Source organism: Eleutherodactylus coqui, chromosome 3 (assembly GCF_035609145.1).
Source record: "Eleutherodactylus coqui strain aEleCoq1 chromosome 3, aEleCoq1.hap1, whole genome shotgun sequence".
In the NCBI taxonomy this organism is placed as follows: domain Eukaryota; kingdom Metazoa; phylum Chordata; class Amphibia; order Anura; family Eleutherodactylidae; genus Eleutherodactylus; species Eleutherodactylus coqui.
The window spans coordinates 288959457-288977687 of record NC_089839.1 but is presented as its reverse complement, the minus strand read 5'-3'; the positions used below and the strand labels follow the sequence as shown (position 1 = coordinate 288977687).

At 47.4% G+C, this 18231-nt stretch overlaps 1 protein-coding gene across 1 annotated transcript; it reads left to right on the top strand.

The window, feature by feature from the left end:
- Positions 1 to 385: 385 nt before the first annotated feature.
- CMPK1 (cytidine/uridine monophosphate kinase 1) lies at positions 386 to 17367 on the top strand. The gene is made up of 6 exons (XM_066597628.1): positions 386 to 556; positions 4478 to 4624; positions 9167 to 9319; positions 10441 to 10517; positions 11717 to 11813; positions 13373 to 17367. Exons 1-6 carry the CDS (start codon positions 410 to 412, stop codon positions 13412 to 13414), a joined length of 663 nt encoding a protein of 220 aa, XP_066453725.1. The 5' UTR covers positions 386 to 409; the 3' UTR covers positions 13415 to 17367.
- The last annotated feature ends 864 nt before the right edge of the window (positions 17368 to 18231 follow it).

Here is an 18231-nt window from a genome sequence, read left to right as displayed (position 1 = left end):
TCAACATAGCGCATGCGACCCGGCGACTGAGATACACCTGGGCGATCCCGGACGTACTTGGTGCGGATCGCTTATTTTTCTGAAGCTTATAAACGTGGCACCAGGCACCATTTTTTCAATGTAATAAAATGAATTACAGCCTGGCATAATTACATTGGTACACATGCCCCACTGAGGTTTAAAATAGAGGCAAATGCCAACATTCACCAGGGCTTTACCATGCCCATACTACTGGCAAACGCCCACAGTTAAAATGAGCGCCACTCCAAAGTAATTGAAAGGCGATTCAGCCAATCAACATGCGCCACTGCCAGCGAATGGGCGGGCGCGGTGACGTCACTTCTGGTGAGTGACACCTCAGCAGCAGCGGCGGGCTGCCGGCTCCGTGCTCCGCCCCCTGCTGGTCTGTATGTTCTTCCGTGTACTGGGCGCAGTGAGCCGCTGCCCTTTGCACGTCGCCCGCTCTCTCGTCTGCTCCGTCATGAAGCCGCTGGTTGTGTTCGTCCTTGGAGGACCCGGTGCCGGGAAGGGGACGCAGTGCGAGCTGATTGTGCAGGTGAGTGCGGCTGTCACTGCGGGAGCTATGGGGTGCAGGGGTGAGGCCGAACCTCCAGTGGTGCAACGCCTGTGGGACTACAAGTCTCAGCATGTGCAGGGGGCAATCAGCTGACTAAGGGTTAATGCAAATAGAGGAGCTGTGTGGCTGAGATTTAAAGGGACTCTATTGCCGGACCCCCGCTTTCTGGATTGGCGTTGGTTCCAGCTGCCGGACCCCCGCTCTCGGGGACGGTGTTGGGTGCCAGCCGCCGGTGTATTTGAAATGGACTGTGGCGAGTTGAATGGAGTTGGCGCGGGGTTGGCAATAATCCGCCATGTGAGCGTACCCTAAAGGGGTTCCCCCTCGAGTTACCTGTGGATTTTGCTGCGGACCATAAGGAGTGGAAGCGCCAGAGACCAGAGGGAGCCTGAAAGTCAACGCAGGCATGAGGCTGGTTTCACGTCTCGGAGAAAATTGCGCAAGACTTGTGCGTTGCGAGAAACACAGATCTCACGCGGATGAGCCTCACTCATTTGCAGTCGTATGAACAGGCGACGGTTTCCCGCACCGCATCCCGAACTTTTCGCGTTCCTCGGAACAAATCGCCCATCGACTTCAATGGGCCCATAAATACTGGAGGGGGCAGAGTGCACAGGTGAGAGCCCCCTCGTTCTAGCCATCAGCGGGGGTCTCACACCAGGACCCCCAACTGAGCAAAACTTCTGGAAACAGTTTGCCGAAATTGCAGCGACTTCTAAACGTTCTCTCCTTCAGTTTCTTAAGGTGCCTTTACACGGGCGAATGTCACCTGACCAATGACTCAGATGAGTGATTGCTGGCTCGTCTACACGTAGTCGCAGACGGGGCACTGGGCAAGTAGTCGCTCCATTATCACTAGTTGTGAGTCTTTAGACTGCAGCCAGTGTAAAGGGGTCTTGAATGATATCTGGCAGGCCGGTGGAGGTCCGTCGTCTGCGGGTGTGGCAGTCAGGACTCCGCAGTGTGGTCTGTAGGAAGGTCACACATAAGCGGGTGACTCCAGGACGTCTATTGGGGATCCTCATCTGTGACTCCTGCATTAGTGATCAGGGTGTGTCTGGAGTGAGCTGGCACAGTCATCGGGATGCCAACTTCTGCTTGTGGGTAATTATGTACCCAGCCTGCACTGGGAGACTCTGGACTGTTCCTCTCCTGTTGTGTAAGGGTTTGTACAAACTTAGTTTTGGTGCCGTTTCAAGGCCTTTGCAAAAAAAAAAAGCTGCGGCCTGACGGTCACTGTCAGGAAATGTCAGGTCCTCCTCTCTGTTCTCCTGCCAAGTTGGACAAGTCATTGGAGCCAATGCAGGGTTTACTGCAGGATCCTAATGTCCGCGGACCCCTGGAGTGTTCAGAAGCCCCCTGCAGTGCTGTCCATCTGCATGGAGCTGCTCATACAATGGGTGATTAGGGCTCAGAGAATGGATCTACATAGAATGTGGACTCCGGGTGTAAATACATGACCCGGGGACTATTATCAGCCGAATGATCAAAAGAGCAAATGCAGACAAGTGATCAGTGTAAACACAGACAGAATGAAGATAAAGGCCCAGACAGAATGAAGATAAAGGCCCAGACAGAATGAAGATAAAGGCCCAGACAGAATGAAGATAAAGGCCCAGACAGAATGAAGATAAAGGCCCAGACAGAATGAAGATAAAGGCCCAGACAGAATGAAGATAAAGGCCCAGACAGAATGAAGATAAAGGCCCAGACAGAATGAAGATAAAGGCCCAGACAGAATGAAGATAAAGGCCCAGACAGACAGAAGATAAAGGCCCAGACAGACAGAAGATAAAGGCCCAGACAGACAGAAGATAAAGGCCCAGACAGACAGAAGATAAAGGCCCAGACAGACAGAAGATAAAGGCCCAGACAGACAGAAGATAAAGGCCCAGACAGACAGACAGAAGATAAAGGCCCAGACAGACAGACTGAAGATAAAGAGACAGACAGACTGAAGATAAAGGCCCAGACAGACAGACTGAAGATAAAGGCCCAGACAGACAGACTGAAGATAAAGGCCCAGACAGACAGACTGAAGATAAAGGCCCAGACAGACTGAAGATAAAGGCCCAGACAGACAGAATGAAGATAAAGGCCTAGACACAAAGATGGCTTTTGAGCAATCAGTTTGCATAAACTACTAATTGGTACTAATGCCTATTAGTACCAAGTAGCAGCATGTGAGCTGCCGGGAGCTGTAGTCAGGGAACAGACCACCCATTGTTCGCTGAATACTTTCGCTTTGTTCTGCTGACAGCTGAGATGATGCTATCGGCTCACTATTCTGCTGGTGGAGTCACTGTGTACATACATTACGTATCCTGTACTGATCCTGAGTTATATCCTGTATTATACTCCAGAGCTGCACTCACTATTCTGCTGGTGGAGTCACTGTGTACATACATTACGTATCCTGTACTGATCCTGAGTTATATCCTGTATTATACTCCAGAGCTGCACTCACTATTCTGCTGGTGGAGTCACTGTGTACATACATTACGTATCCTGTACTGATCCTGAGTTATATCCTGTATTATACTCCAGAGCTGCACTCACTATTCTGCTGGTGGAGTCACTGTGTACATACATTACTTATCCTGTACTGATCCTGAGTTATATCCTGTATTATACTCCAGAGCTGCACTCACTATTCTGCTGGTGGAGTCACTGTATACATACATTACTTACCCTGTACTGATCCTGAGTTACATCCTATATTACACTCCAGAGCTGCACTCACTATTCTGCTGACTTCAGAGTTATAACCTGCCAGCATTCCCTGCCTGTTCAGTTTCTGCCCCAGCTGATTAGCGTTGAGTCCGGTCTTTACACTGTAGTGACCTGATGTAGGAGCTCAGCTGAGTTGTCGGGGGTTGTCTGATAACAAGCTTGCTGACTGTTTCCAGTAGTGGGTGGTCTGTGGAGCTCCCGCAGCAGTTACTCCCTTTCCTCATGTTTGTGGTCTCCCCTGTTGATGGGGTCTCAGGTCCTTAGAGTTAGTCCTGTCCAGCAGTATAGTGCGGTTGCACCCGTGGCGCTCCGGATCTCGTATGGTCACATAGATGCAGGGGGTCCGTGCCATTAGCAGGCGGCTGCACTCCTTCAGCCTTGACCCTTAGGTTCCTGTGAGCCGCCTCCTTGCACATGACATGAAGCTTTATGGCGTCCTGGCCCCCTTCACTTATGGCGGTGGTCTCCAACCAGCCGTCCTCCATCTGATGCACAAATAACTGTTCCTGGTGTGGGCTGGAGGAGTGAAGGATGTATATTTGGGGTTTTGGCTCGTTCTCGGGCTGTAATGACAGGTTGGCCAATGTCATGGATATATAAGGCATGGAAAACTGCGGCGGGTCGTACAAATTACAAGGAACGACTGGATTAGATTATATCTGCTGCTCGCGCCCCGCCAGCATGTAATTTGTGACAACATCCAGCTGAAGCTGCCTGAGAGGTGAATACATGGGGGGGGGGATTGGGGAGGCCCTGCTTGGCACGACTTGGGGGGGCGAGGCTCTGCTTGGCACAAATTTGAAGCCTCTGCTTGGCACGACTTGGGGGGGGGGGGGGGGTTAGGCAAGGCTCTGCTTGGCATGACTTTGGGGGGGGGGAGGCTCTGCTTGGCACGACTTGGGGGGGTGGAGGCAAGGCTCTGCTTGGCACGACTTGGAAGGCCCTGCTTGGCATGACTTGGGGTAGTTGCAGACTGCAGCAAAACTGAAAGTTGCTGCATGACAGTAGTCGTATGTTTCGCGTGACCTGAAGGCCGGATGCCCCCGCAGCTGGTGGGGGACAGCTAAGTGCTGGTGTCTATGCTGCGCTCACAATATGGGGAGCCCCCAGGAAGCCAATCAGCCGCATGTGCATAATCTAATAGAATATTGTCCTGTTCGTCTTTAGAAGTACGGCTACACCCATCTGTCGGCCGGAGACCTGCTGCGTGACGAGAGGAAGAGGCCGGGATCGCAGTACGGGGAGCTCATCGAGTCCTACATCACGGATGGGAAGATAGTCCCTGTAGAGATCACCATCAGCCTGCTGCAGAGGGTAAGAGATGGCTGCTGGGCTCAGTCACCTTGTGCCCGACCATGTGACCAGTGTGCGCCCTCGGAAAGTTACAGGGGTTGTCCGGTTACTGCTTGACAACTAAATATCGGGTACAGATTTGTGACAATACAGCAGTACTTACCTGTCCGCCTGCGCTGCAGCGCCCGCTGTGCTCCCAGTCTGACAGCAGAAGTCAAGAGACTGCAGCATCACTGCCCATTCTCGGCACTCACATCCTGGGCACCATGATGCCTGGAGTTTGGAACATGACACCACTGATTGGCAGGCAGTGGGCACCTGATGGGTAAGGACAGGTCAGTACTGCCTGATTTGTTGTTTTACCACAACTGCACCTGCCATTTCAATTTTAAGTAAGCCCTTTAAAGCGGGTTGTGCAGCTATAAACACTTGTAGGCCCATCCTCAGTATAAGCCATCAATAGTAGATCAGCTGGAGTCCACTGCAAGGAACCCCCAGCAATCAGCTATTCGCCAGGCCAGTACACCTATGCACTTAGCTGATTTTTGCAGTAAGCAGACAACTCCGTTTCCACTGCAGTGGCCAGGCTTGGTATTACAGGCAAAGTTCTCATTGAAGCAAATAAAACCCATACTCTAATACCAAGCCCAGCCACTGCAGCAAGAATGGCGCTATCTACGTCCTGCAGTAATCAGCTGCTTGCAGCAGTCCACTAACCCAGTGAGCAGCTGAACAGTAGGGTCCACGGGTGGAGGGACCCCTGCTGATTAACTATTGATGGCTTTTCCTGAGGACAGACCATCTCTACTGTTTCACTACCCCTTTTAAATGTTCTGCAACTTTGTAATAATACTTTGTCTCAATTCCTCACTATTTCAATATCTCTGCTTGCTGTGGTTTTTTTTTTGTTTGTTTTTCATGAAAAATTTGGAAAAAAACTACAATATAGTAATCCTGAGAGCTAAACATTTCTCACCTATCCACAGTATAAGGGTAAACTATGATCGCTGCTCCATGCATTCCAGTGGGGGCGCCAGATATTACAGAGAAAAAGCTCAAGTACCTCTACTGCTCCCATTGAAATCAATGGAGCGGTGGCGTGCCCGACCTCTGCTGCATTCACACGGCGACCTTTGGGACCTCCCCATTTTACAGATTGGTGTGGGGTCTCGGCATCTGATTGCCCAAAGGTATTCCCTATCCTGTGGATAAGAGAACTTGATATCTTGGCGCAGCCACATTAAACAACTTTTACTGACAGCCCTCAGAAATAGTTATAGCCTCCTGCCCACGGCCGTGGTCGGAATCCGACTGCGAAATCTCTCAGCGGAATCCGACCCAGTGACCACCAGAGAGCCGTACTCGCCTGTCCGGATCTGCTGCGAGTGCAGGGCAAAAAGTTTTATTAGAAAGTTGCAGAACTTTTTTCGTTGCAGTAGTAATCCTCGTATCCAACTGGAAGATTCCGCTGTTATTTCTATGGGAAAAGGCTTTGTGCCTCATCAGGTGGATCTGCAGTAAATGATGACGCTGCAAGCAAATGACTGTTGTGCTGTGTTATCTGATAGCCGTGTTAATGAATAAGCCTGGATGATGAAAGTGCTGCAGATACCTTGAGCTAATAAGTTATAAGCAGGGCGTCTCCTCTTTGGGGTCCATGTGCCCACATGTGATTGTTTTATTTTAGTACCCGCTCATTGGCATCTAGAGGGTCCGTTGTAATGCAGTGGCCCAGATGTAGTTCCCAATATACAGAGGTGTGTGCTGGTGGCCATATAATAACTCCATCACACGTCCTGCTGTGAACTATTGCAATGACCACAATGGGTTGTGCAGCTTTTCCACTCCGTGACGTCAGACGCCGATTGCTACAAGCTTCCAGGATGCTGATGTCCTGTTTCCACGTGGCTTTTTATAGCCGGCAGACGCGACTCACAGAGGAACCCTTCATACAGTAGAATATATAGAATACTGCAGCCGACGAGGTTTATCACATATGCTGCATAATTAATCACTTTCCAGACTGCAAAACGACTCCTCCCAGCACATCTCCGCTATGGGATATAGTGGCATATGCGTTTATCTAATGTGTAGTCTATTTTTCCCTGTTATCAGCCTTTAGAGGCATATTGTAGTGCTGACTGATGGGTACTCCAGACAAAGGGGTCTTGGTACTTTATATACCACCATTACTTCTTCGGTTTGAAAATCCGATTTCAATGTCAAAAGGTAAATTTAAAGGTGGAATTCATTATATGTATCCATAGTGAATGCAGATTTGTAACTTGAAAGTCCTGTTTACATCACCGTAACGACCGCCTCCTGACATATATGCTGGGAGGAGCTCCTGACGTATAGCTATAGAGGCATGCGGCGTAACCCACTGTACACTATCCGGATAAGAGTAACTGCACACCTGAGCAAGAATCACAAGTAGTATCTATTTCCATATGTTAATCCTTAGTGGGGCTCCTTTGGCCCTAATGACATCGGATCCTCTCCATGGCATACTGTCTACTAACATCTGATACACTTCAACTGGTATTTCCCTCCATTCATCAGCAAACGTCTGGCAAGTTCTCTCAAAGAAGAAGATGGATGCTGTTCATATATCCTGACCCGACGTTCCAGTTTATCCCAAAGACATTTTAGTAGATTTCAGGTTGGGACTTGTGACGAGGCGCGTTGTCTTGTTGGAGGTATTGCTGACCATTAACAGAGCACACATCAACATGTTGTCGGCAGCACACTATTCTCTGGAATATCCGGGTACACCTCCGTGTTCGTGGTTCTTGCCGCTACAACCAACGGACTATGCCATGAAAAATATCCTCAACATAATGGAACCTCCTCAGTACTTATCTGTTGGCTCAACACACTCCAGAAATAAGCCTTCCCCAGGCTCTTCCACACCCCGGTACGCCCATCTGATGTGAAGATGGAGTAGCTTGATTTGTCACTCCATTCCATTCCAATGATGATTTTCTTTGCACCATTAAAGGCCAGCTTTTTTGAGAGTACTTGTCAGACGTTTGCAGGATGATTGGAGGGAAGTGCCAGCTGAAGTATATCAGACATTAATAGAAAGTATGCTATCAAGAGTATCTGATGTCATTACAGCCAAAGGAGTCCCACTAAGTATTAATGTGTAAATACTACTGTTAATTCTTGTGTAGGTGTCCAAGTAATTACTTGTGGTAGGAAAGTATGTCCAGTGGATACATATCCTATGGTGTCCCATTGTAAAAAAACAAACACCGTATACTTCTATTTTTATTGTATACCATTCTGTGGAATAACAAAGTTTACTACGCTACTAATATATATATTATCCTATAAATCTTCAATATACTGGCCTGATGTCAGGACCCTCTTTTTGGCCTGCGTCAGGTGAGTGGAGCTTTAACCCCTTGAGTGGCGGGTTTCCTACCACCCTATCGTGCCCACCAGGGCAGGTTTTTTAAAATGGTCTAATCATTGAATTTCAACTAATTTTGCAGTTGCGTCTCAAGAGCCATAACTTTTTCATTTTTCCATTGACACGGCCATATGAGGGCTTGTTTTTTGTGGGACAAGTGGTGATTTTTTTTTTAAACGGGGGAGGAAAAAAATAAATGGGGGGGGGGGGGGGGAAGGAAAAAAAGGGGCCATGTGATTAAGGGGTTAAATAATGTATTAACTTCCTTCTCTGGGTCATTACGACGCATGGATACCACATGTGTGATTGTATTTTTGATTTTTTACAAAGTAAAGGGAGACAAGTGTTTTTATTATTTTTTTTTACATTTTTGTCCCTTTAGGGGACTTCCACAGGGACCCATCAGGACCCCTGATCACATTCCGGGGGTCCGATGGTGACAGCCCTTTACATGCTGTACTGACAGTCCTTTACATGCTGCAGTCACATAGACTGCCACATGTAAAGGGTTAACACAGCGGAGATCGGAGGTTTTCTCTGATCTCTGCTGTAAGAGCTGGTACCTAGCTGTCCTCTGACAGCCATGCACCAGCTCTCCCTGCCACAGAGACCATCGGCTTGCTTCTGACAAGCCGATGGTCTCTATGGCAACCTGTAAACAAAGCAGGACATTGCCGACATGTCGGCAATATCTTCTGCTGGTTTTTCAAAGCCCTTGCTTTGTTCTCTGTGGGACTGTGCAGGTAGAGCACACTGTCACAGCTTGTGGCATTGTGCTCTGCAGCTCCCATAGTGATACATAGCCCGGAAATATTCCGGGCTATGTCGCTATGAGCAGTGGAGCTCGTCCCGGAAAATTTCCGGGCGTGCCACTCAAGGGGTTAAGGTTGCAGGTTGCTTTTCCCAGCATGTATACTAAGTGCACATTAGCCGTACGTCTGAATTGCAGCAGGCAGGCACCAGTCTTTCTGATATACATGGATGCAGCACATTGGCATGATCTGTTTCTCATCTGTGAAGAGTGTGCCCATTTATCTCTCAGCAAATACCAATAGGACAATCCTTGGGTAATTGGTGCCCCCTGGGTACATTCAGCACGTGATTTAACATGTCAGTTCTTCTAATACTCTTTCTTTATGGTTCAGGCAATGGAGCAAATCATGGCAGCAAATGCAGAGAAGAACAAGTTCCTTATTGACGGTTTCCCCAGGAACGAGGACAATCTGCAGGGCTGGGACAGGACAATGGACGGCAAGGCGGACGTGTCCTTTGTACTGTTCTTCGATTGTGATAATGAGGTAAGCGATGCTTAAGACAAGACGATTTGTCGTCTGAACGAGCGAATGATGCCAGAGTTCATTCGTTTTCCCGTATACTCTGTTTAGACGGGCAGATACATTGTTTGCTCAAATGAGAAATCGCAAAGCTAGCACTGATTAAACCAAACGATAAGTGGACGAGCCAACAAGGTGCGAGACGTGAACCGTATTCGGGGCCGCCAAGCGCGGGTGAGTACGCGCTCGTCTCTGCAGGCGCTCGGGTCCCGCGGCGAGAATTCTCGCCGCCGGATCCGACTCGCTCGTCTGCAGGCGGCCTAAGGCTGGGGTCACACAGGAGGGAATTTCAGTGCAATTCTCGCAGTGACGGCGCACCGAAAAACTGTGAGAATTCTGCTGGAAAATCACAGCTTCAAAACCCGCGGTTTCGCCGTCGGCATTCAACTGCAGCTTTCTCTTTCTATAGAGGAAAGAGGCCGCTATGGAAAAGAGAAAAGAATTGACGTGCTGCAGAATTGAATTCCGCACCGCATGTCAGTTTTCGTGCGTCTTGGCCGCAGCGTGTGGACGAGATTTTTGCAAAATTTTGTCCACTTTGCTGGCTAATCCCGGGATTAGGAGCCATGGACAGAATGGCTGTGCAGACTTTCTGCACAGCAATCCCGCCCTGTGTGAACCCAGCTTAATGGTGGTTTCACATCTGCGCTGGAGATTCTGCTTTCTTGCTGTATTTAGGGAGCAGGGAAGGGGGATTCCTTGCAGCCGGACGGACCCCATTGACTGCCATGCCTGGCTTTTAGGCAGTAGTTTGAGCTGGATCTGTGATGGAACCTCCGGCTGTTGGTACCGACACAGATGTGAAACCGGCCTAACTGACTTGCAGTAAGCAGAGATCCTGAAAATGGTAAGGAATTATAACCCAAGGCATATTGGATAGTATTTCATTGCACAGCGGTTTAGCTTCTGCATGCGGAGCTGAACTACCAGACAGCATGGGGTTAAACTGCTGTACGTGGGGTGGATGATGGATTATGGAAGTGATGTCTGCTGTATATGCATTGTATTTGCAGCTTTTATGTTGATGCTTTCAGTTCTTACTGTAATGCGGTTGGACCCACGACTAATTGTTTCCTTTATGTCAGACTTGCATCTCGCGCTGCCTGGAGAGAGGGAAGAGTAGCGGAAGAAGTGATGATAACCGAGAGAGCCTGGAAAAGAGGTGCGTAAAGAGGGTCATCACACACCTTCCCATTTACATGATTGCGTAGATCTGTAGGAACGGTCCTGGATGAGCTCTGATAATACATTCGGGCACATCGGCTGCTTCTCCTGAGGTGCTGCGTTACGGCTTCAGCGGGACGCCGTCCTACAGAATGTGTAGGAAATGATGATCTCTTCGCCATGTAAACCTACTGGCTGTGTTCTGGATTATTTTAAAGTAGTTGTACCAAAATCTAAAGAGATTCCCCACATGATAAGGGGGTAACTTTTGTGATCATGGAGAGGGTCGGACTACTGCGACTCTGTCAATCCTGAAAATGGAAGTCCCGCCAGTCCCCACATCAGTGGAGTGGAGGATGTGCATGTGCACCGCCACTTCACTGCAGTTCAGCTGTCTTTGAAACGATTGGAGCATTGACGCGCACGCACATCTTCTGCTCCATTCATGCGGGGACCGCCAAGTACTCCTTTTGTGGGATTGGTGGGTTTTCCAGCAGATGGACCCCTACAGATTAACAAGTTACCCCAATTGGCGCCTGCCTCGTTTGTTTGTTTGTTTTTTTTGCCTACCTCTGGATCAACAAGGGGTTGGGGAAACGGGCTGAACTAGATGGACATTGTCTTCTTTCAGCCTAACATACTATGTTACTATGTATATCTTGTGGATATGGGGTAACTTTAGATTCTGGTTCATTTTTATATTTGAAAAGGGTATTTTTTTTAATGCTAGAAATGCATTTTTCTGCTATTAATAGCCTTTTTAGACTTTTGGTATAACAATAATTCATGGTATAACCACTTTAAGGTGTCGCTATAATTGTTTTTTCTCCATAAAGCCATAGTACATGTGACTGTAAGACACGTAAAATAAGCTTTGTCGTTTCCTCCCCTCCCAGCAGCCTGTAGTCCCCTTACCCCCATCTATGAACCTCCTTTAAAGCCCTTTTACACGGCCGATAAATCGTTAAAATTCCCTTATCCAGCGGGGATCTGAATGATGATCTCTCAATGTAAATGCATGCCCCGACTGAACGTCGATCGGCCCGTGTAAATAGGCAGTTCATATAGTGTTGGTTAAAGACGCCCCTCAACCCCAGAAAGCTAACTAATAAGGAAGGATCTATCCAAATTGTTGCTGCACCCCTAAAATCATGTTCAAAGCAAACTATCTACCCTGAATTCTCCTTTACGTTGCAGGATTCAGACGTACCTCCAGTCCACCAGACCCATCATTGCCCTCTATGAGCAGAAGGGAAAGGCCCGAAAAGTTGATGCCTCAAAGTCCGTAGATCAGGTTGGTTACAACTTGTACTTGGCAGAAGAGTTTCGTGGTGGCGACTAACGAGCTGCTGCTCTGTTACACTGTAAATACTGATCCTGCAGCTAAAGCGGATGTCTGGTGCTGACAAGTTTCTTATTATTAGAGGGTCCTTGAACAGTTTGGTCACATGACAGCCAAGTTGCGGGACACCCTTTGATTGGCTGTTTTCTTTGTGAAAACATGGCAGCAAATGTTCAGTTCTCCTACAGTGCCTCCGCAGGAGAAATGTAGCAGTACGCAGTGGCAATTAAAATCATTGCAAAGGCCAATGTGTAATGCCAAAGGCCAATCACGCGGGGCGCCTCTTAGGACCAATATGCGCCATACATTATAGAGACTTGGATTGTGTATAGTGGCTAAGGTGCTGCCGAACCAAGACTTGCAGTCATTCAAGTTGATAAGCTAGCAATGGGAAGAGTCATACAAGGGAGTCGGGCAAAAACCATGGGTTGTCCCAATCTGATTTGATTGAAATCAAGAGTCCATGGATCCTTTTAACGTTCAAGGCCTGGAGTCTCTTAAGACAGCTGGAGCTTTCTCTGCCATCGGGGAGCTTTGTGAACACTTCCAGACCTCTAAAGATTAGACTATGAGCCTCACAATGTGTCACTGAACTGAATAAAGGGGATTAAATGTTTTAAATGGGTTGCACCAAAATCTGAAGTTATACCTTAGCCCCAGGATGGGTTATAACTGTGGTGGGTGTCCAAACACTGGGACCCCCTCTGATCTGGAGAACAAGGATCCTGATGATCCCCGCATGAAGGGAGCCGCTCCATTCGTTTCAGTGACCATGTCGGACAGTTCCGAGCGCTTATACTCCTCTCTGGCTCTATCCCTGGAATGTATTGGGAGGTTACATACATACTTGTCCTCCACTCATTCCTGCGGAGACTGTCGTGGCCTTCGTTCTGGAGATCGTGGGGGTCCCATCAATTATAAAGGATAAGGCATCATTTCAGACCTTGATACAACCCCTTTTATGCACTGACTCTTGATTTCAGACAAGTAAGGTTGCGCCATTGTCTTTACCTTGTATGAAAAGCAGCGGGCTGTCAATGTAATGCATGAACTTGTGGCGTCCTCCAGTGATGCTCGCTGTTCCACTGATAAACGGTCTCAAACAGGACACCCCTCTCTATTAAAGGGTTGTTCCAAGCAGAAGCATTTATAACTTATCAACTTGGACCCCTACAGATAGTTGGAATAGGGAACCCGGACCACCGTTTTTTTTCAATCAGAAGACCACAGCTAGGTGGAGTTCGAATGTTTGAAAATCTATGGTGCTGATGGAAGCGGTCTAGCACAGAGCCATAGACTTTGACCATTGTCCTTGCCGCTCCATTCAACCGCCACAGCATTCGGACTCCTCCTAGCTGCCGGAGATTGGTGGGCATCCCATGCGTCAAGACCCTCGATGTAGCAATAGATGGATGCCTCTGCCTGGAACTCCCCCTTTTAACGCAGATTTTGCTGAAAGGAGCTTTCGGTTTAGATACCCTCTTAAGTGTTTGCGTTCTTTTTCGTTTCAGGTCTTCAGCAAAGTCCAAGAAATCTTTGACCGTGAAGGATAATGACTCGGCTGAGAGTCTTCCACATCACAAACTTTATTCATTGCCTAGTCGATATCTATTTTTTTTCTATTCTTTTTGTATGTAAGCTGTAATACCAGTTTTAATTGTATTGCAAGGTCTCTTCTATTTCTGTCTGTCTCATCACTACAAGCCAGACTGTACTGCCCATCTGACAGCTTTGGGGGTGGAGGGGTTAATCGGCTACAGCAAATATATATATTCAGGAAATGGGCAAAATATATATATATTCTGGTAAACCACCGGATGCGATTATCACCCAGTCAGTGTGTTAGAGGGTGAGGGTGTAGATTGTACGTAATGCGGGTGCAGAGCTGAAACGCTGTTGACAAGGGTATAGTTTCTCAGTTTGGCAGTGGCATCACTGGGCTTGTGCCAGGGGCTCCAGTTTCTAGTGGGCTGATTTGAATTCTCGGTTTCTGTTAATAATTAACAGTAGTCATAAAAATGATCTGCTCTCATTACAGCTGCACTTGTATTAGTAAATGTGATATTACACATCGCTAGCGGCCGCTGTTAGTGCGCACCTTTTTCGGGTGAGTGTTGGGCTGAACTAGCAGATGCATCCAGGCCATTCTAAAATGCTGCAAAATATCGTCTTGCCATGGGAATTCCATAAGAAGTATAAGACGTGTGAACCCAGCCTAACGTGGCAGAGGTTTTGGGTGGTAGGTGTCCGGGTGCCAGACCCATGAGAGAAAATTTATTAAGACCAGCATTGCAAATGCCGGTCTAAGTATTATTTCCCTCGGCACACAAATGTATGCTAGGTCAGAGCTGGCGTACATTTCTGGTGTAATACACACCAATTTCTTGCCAAAAAAGTATACATGAGGCAATCCAGGATTGCAGCGACCCCTTTGCAGGAAGTGCAGGATGGCAGCTCAGACCGCCAAGTCAACAAACATTTGTGCAATAAAGCCTTGTGCAAACCTATTTTATGCCAGAAACTGGAGTAAAAAGGCTTATGAATGTCCCCTATAGACCTTCTATTGCGCCTGTGCACTCGGCCGACCACTTCTGCACCTTCATTTTAGGGATCGCTGAGATTCTTGGCACTCGGACCTCTAACTTTTGCCATATCAAAAGTTTCTTAAAAGTTTTTAGTTCTACTTTGAGGAATCCCTAAACAAGAGAGGCACTAACTTTGCTATATGGTCAACCATAAAATAAGAAAGGGGGCTATAAAAAGGAGTCTGTAGGCAGCGCTGCATTCTTTACCGTCCATCCCAGTACCTGCATGTTCACATTCCTCTGGGGTTAGTGCTCATCTGTGAGGGACAAGGAAGACTGCTATGGAAGTTACTGGTCAACCCTGACGCACCAACTTTGAGAGGCTAGCGCCGCTTATCTATAACAAGAGAATATGAAAAATCCAACGAGGGGTGGAGCGCGGGGCTAGCAACATTTAAATTGACAAATATTCAATGCTTATAGGCAGGTTTGCTGTTAATTAATAAAGTTGCATTAGTTAAGTGGAGCTACACTGTAAGGCAGATGGGTATGCTTGGACCGCTCGGTCACATTGGCTGTTAGGGAACACTGCTGTCTTATGTTGCTTGGCACAGGGCATGAAGGGGCACCGCATCACCCAGGGGATCAGAATATGTAAAAGACAATCTGTGCGTCATGCAGCGCAGTGATGTGATAGGTGATAAATGTCTGATCAGTGGGGGTCTGACTGCTTGCACCCCTACCAGTCATGAGAACTGGTGCCGCGTGGCCCCCTGTATGAATGAAGTGGTGGTGGAGCATAAGCATTCATCTCTATTGCCAGAGATTGGCGAGCGCTGTACTTGGCTTCTCTTCAGTAGCTCCAATGGAAATAAAACCGTATTCATGCTTGGCAGTGCTCCATTCAAAAGGGGAATATGGGACCTCCATTCTCTTGATTGGTTGGCTTCCCAGTGGTCAGACTGCCACTGAACAAACACTTCTCCTCTATTCTGTCCATAGGGGATAGGTTTAAGTATAGGGGTAACACCCTTTGTGGATGTGCGCAGCCATACGTTGGGATGTAAGACCTGCTTCTGTATTAGTTTGTCAGATGCCCTTGGAGTTATGACTAGCGGTAGGCCTTATAGTCTGTACAATGTACTGTCTTTACAGTAAAGTTAGTGCATCTTAATTTAAGAGTCTATGTTGTCTTGCTCAAAGGAAGTTCAGATTGTAGCGGCTCTCAAAGTGCAACTAAACTCTCATCAAATTTCCGACGTGTCCGAGTGATATATCAGAACTTTGATTGATGGCAGTCTGAGTGCAGAGACCCACACCAAATGCTAAAACAAAGGGGCAGAGCTGTGGACTGTTCCCGATTGGCCCTTCTTGTAGTGTTGTATGATCGCAGTAGAAGGTTTGGGTCTGTACACACATTGCCCATCACAGCCGAAGGGCGCAACACCTGGCTGCGTGCTCCTGCCTCTTTGCTTTACCGTTCAATGGAGTCTTGGCACCTGAACCCCACCGAGCAAAACTTCTGATGTGTCACTATACGTTATGGCAGCAGTTTGCTTAAAGGAGTTGTCCGGTTAAAGCAAGCGGATACTTGCCCTCCTCAGTCGTGGTGATCCATTGCTGCAGCCCCGCAACTTGCCTGCCAGTCGGAAGCCATAGTGACACCACTCAAAACTCCTAGCGCCTGGAATGCCAGGAGAACAAGCAGTGACGCTGTGGCTACTGATTGGCGGGTCCTGGCCACCACTGCCAACAGAGGCTGCGTATTGTGGGGTCTGATAAGGGCAAGTCCCCTTTTGCTTTGCTTGATGTGGTTCTAAATTTTAAGTTATTTTGCTCTGGATACCCTTTTTTAAAGTTTTTAGCTATTTTTTTAAATTGTGGACAAAGCGCTATGGCTCTCGGAAAATCATCTTCAGCTCCAACATCATTGGCCAATGCAAGAGATTGTATTTACAATGCTGTAAGAAAACAAGTTTGTCTTGCCGGACTCGCCCCCTTCCGCTCCGCCTGGTCCCCGCTGTTGTTCTGTTATATGGACATCTTCGCTCTGCAGCTAGAACAGAACAGGTGATCGCTGCTGTTAATATTGGCCAAGGTGACCCGGTGACCAGCTTCAGCGCCCGCGTGGTGTTGGTGATGCCATCGCTCTCTCTGCTGCCGGAAGAGAACTGGCAAGGGGACGGACATCAGCAGACGCTCAACTGCAGTGATTTGTCGTTTTTCAACTCGACCAACTTGTACTTTTGGTTTAGATGCCCCTTAAATAAGGACAAGCTACCTCCAATCTAGGAACGTGAAGATTCTCAGTTTGTGCGCCACCTTTCTTAGCACCTCTAGTAGTAATGACATGCCCTTAGGGTGCTGGGGGTCTCTGTAATGAGATGTTGGCAAGCGGCTATAGCTAGACCTTATTTGTCTGTATAGTCTATGCTTCCCAGTTTTAAATAGTGGTGCTCACTTGGGTAAAAGGAAAAATGTAATAAAAGTTATTTACAGGAGGGGGAGGGGGGGGAGTAAAGGGAGGTGTTTTTGTTTTCTTATGATCTTGGTTTTGACCCTCACCATACAGTATGACTCGCACACAGATCCATAGACTAAACCATAAAACTCCCATCTTTATACATATTCCTAGTGCTCTATAATTGAAGCGTGCAATACTACGTGTCTCCTGTAGGGGCAGCGCAGAGAAAATAAACCAGCTGATCAGGTGTGGCAGAGGAGCTCCTTCATTTTGGAATTCCATAAGCTTAGTGATGATTAAAAAAAAATGTTTTTGGAAAGTATTTTTTTTTGTGCCGATCTCAGGATCAATGTTGATGATTTTTGAATGTACAGTATTTCTATGTAATGTTTTGGGGTCAGAATGTGTGATGGTCGTTTTGGGGAACTATCAGCTGATCAGTGATGTTCTTGTTATATGAGTAGAATGAAATATGTTTTATCAATAAATGGAATAGGATTACTGTTTCTTATTTAAATGCACAAATCTGGTTTTTAGGAGGTGACTAGTGCAAACGGTGGGTGCGTATCGTGTAAAGCGATATATTAGTAAAAACTTTCTGACTGAGGGTGATCAATGAGTGGAACAGGTTACCACAGGAGGTGTGAGTTCTTCAATGGAAGTGTTCAAATAAAGGCTGGATAAATTATCTGTCTGGGATGATTTAGTGATCCTGCATGGAGCAGGGGGTTCGACCCGATGACCCTGGAGGTCCCTTCCAACTCTACCTCCTATGATCACATGCTGAACACCCAGATAATACATTAAAGGGTTGTGCCATCAGACACTAACACCTCTCTGTACATGGCCGGTGACCCTAGGTCTGACCCCCAGCACCCTGCCAAATGAAGAGTTGCGGCCACTACTGGGGGAATGTAGTGTTAGAGGATAGCCGGCCAGGCAGTCTTTTAATACAAAGTCTGCAAGACCAGATCCCTATTCATGTTTGTAGGGACCCCAAGTGGGACCAGAGAGCTGCTTCGGCTAACTTTTTGGTGTCCGTGTGTTACAGAATGGCCATTCACTCTGTAATAATACATTACTACGGCTGACCGACCGACCCACCCACCCTTCTCTACAGCATTCGTATGCCCTAAAAGCATATAAACATAAGGCTATCTTCTTGGCACAATCACTTCAATGCTTTATCCCAAATGTACATGAGCTAACGTTACAATGAATACATGAAGTTCACGAACCCTCTATGAAAGTGGTCCCAGTGTGTTATGCCTAAAATATGGTAACATACAAGACATGGTCCCCAAAATTGTAAAGAAATACAGAAGTCAACTCCCATTTAATAGAAGATACACCAAATAATAGAAAATAAGGCCACACATAT

Bases quoted from the DNA above. Each gene is read 5' to 3' on its own strand.
- CMPK1 (XM_066597628.1), top strand. From the start codon at position 410: ATGTTCTTCCGTGTACTGGGCGCAGTGAGCCGCTGCCCTTTGCACGTC. The intron at 557-4,477 runs GTGAGTGCGGCT...GTTCGTCTTTAG, and splicing joins AGTGCGAGCTGATTGTGCAG to AAGTACGGCTACACCCATCT. The intron at 10,518-11,716 runs GTGCGTAAAGAG...TTTACGTTGCAG, and splicing joins CGAGAGAGCCTGGAAAAGAG to GATTCAGACGTACCTCCAGT.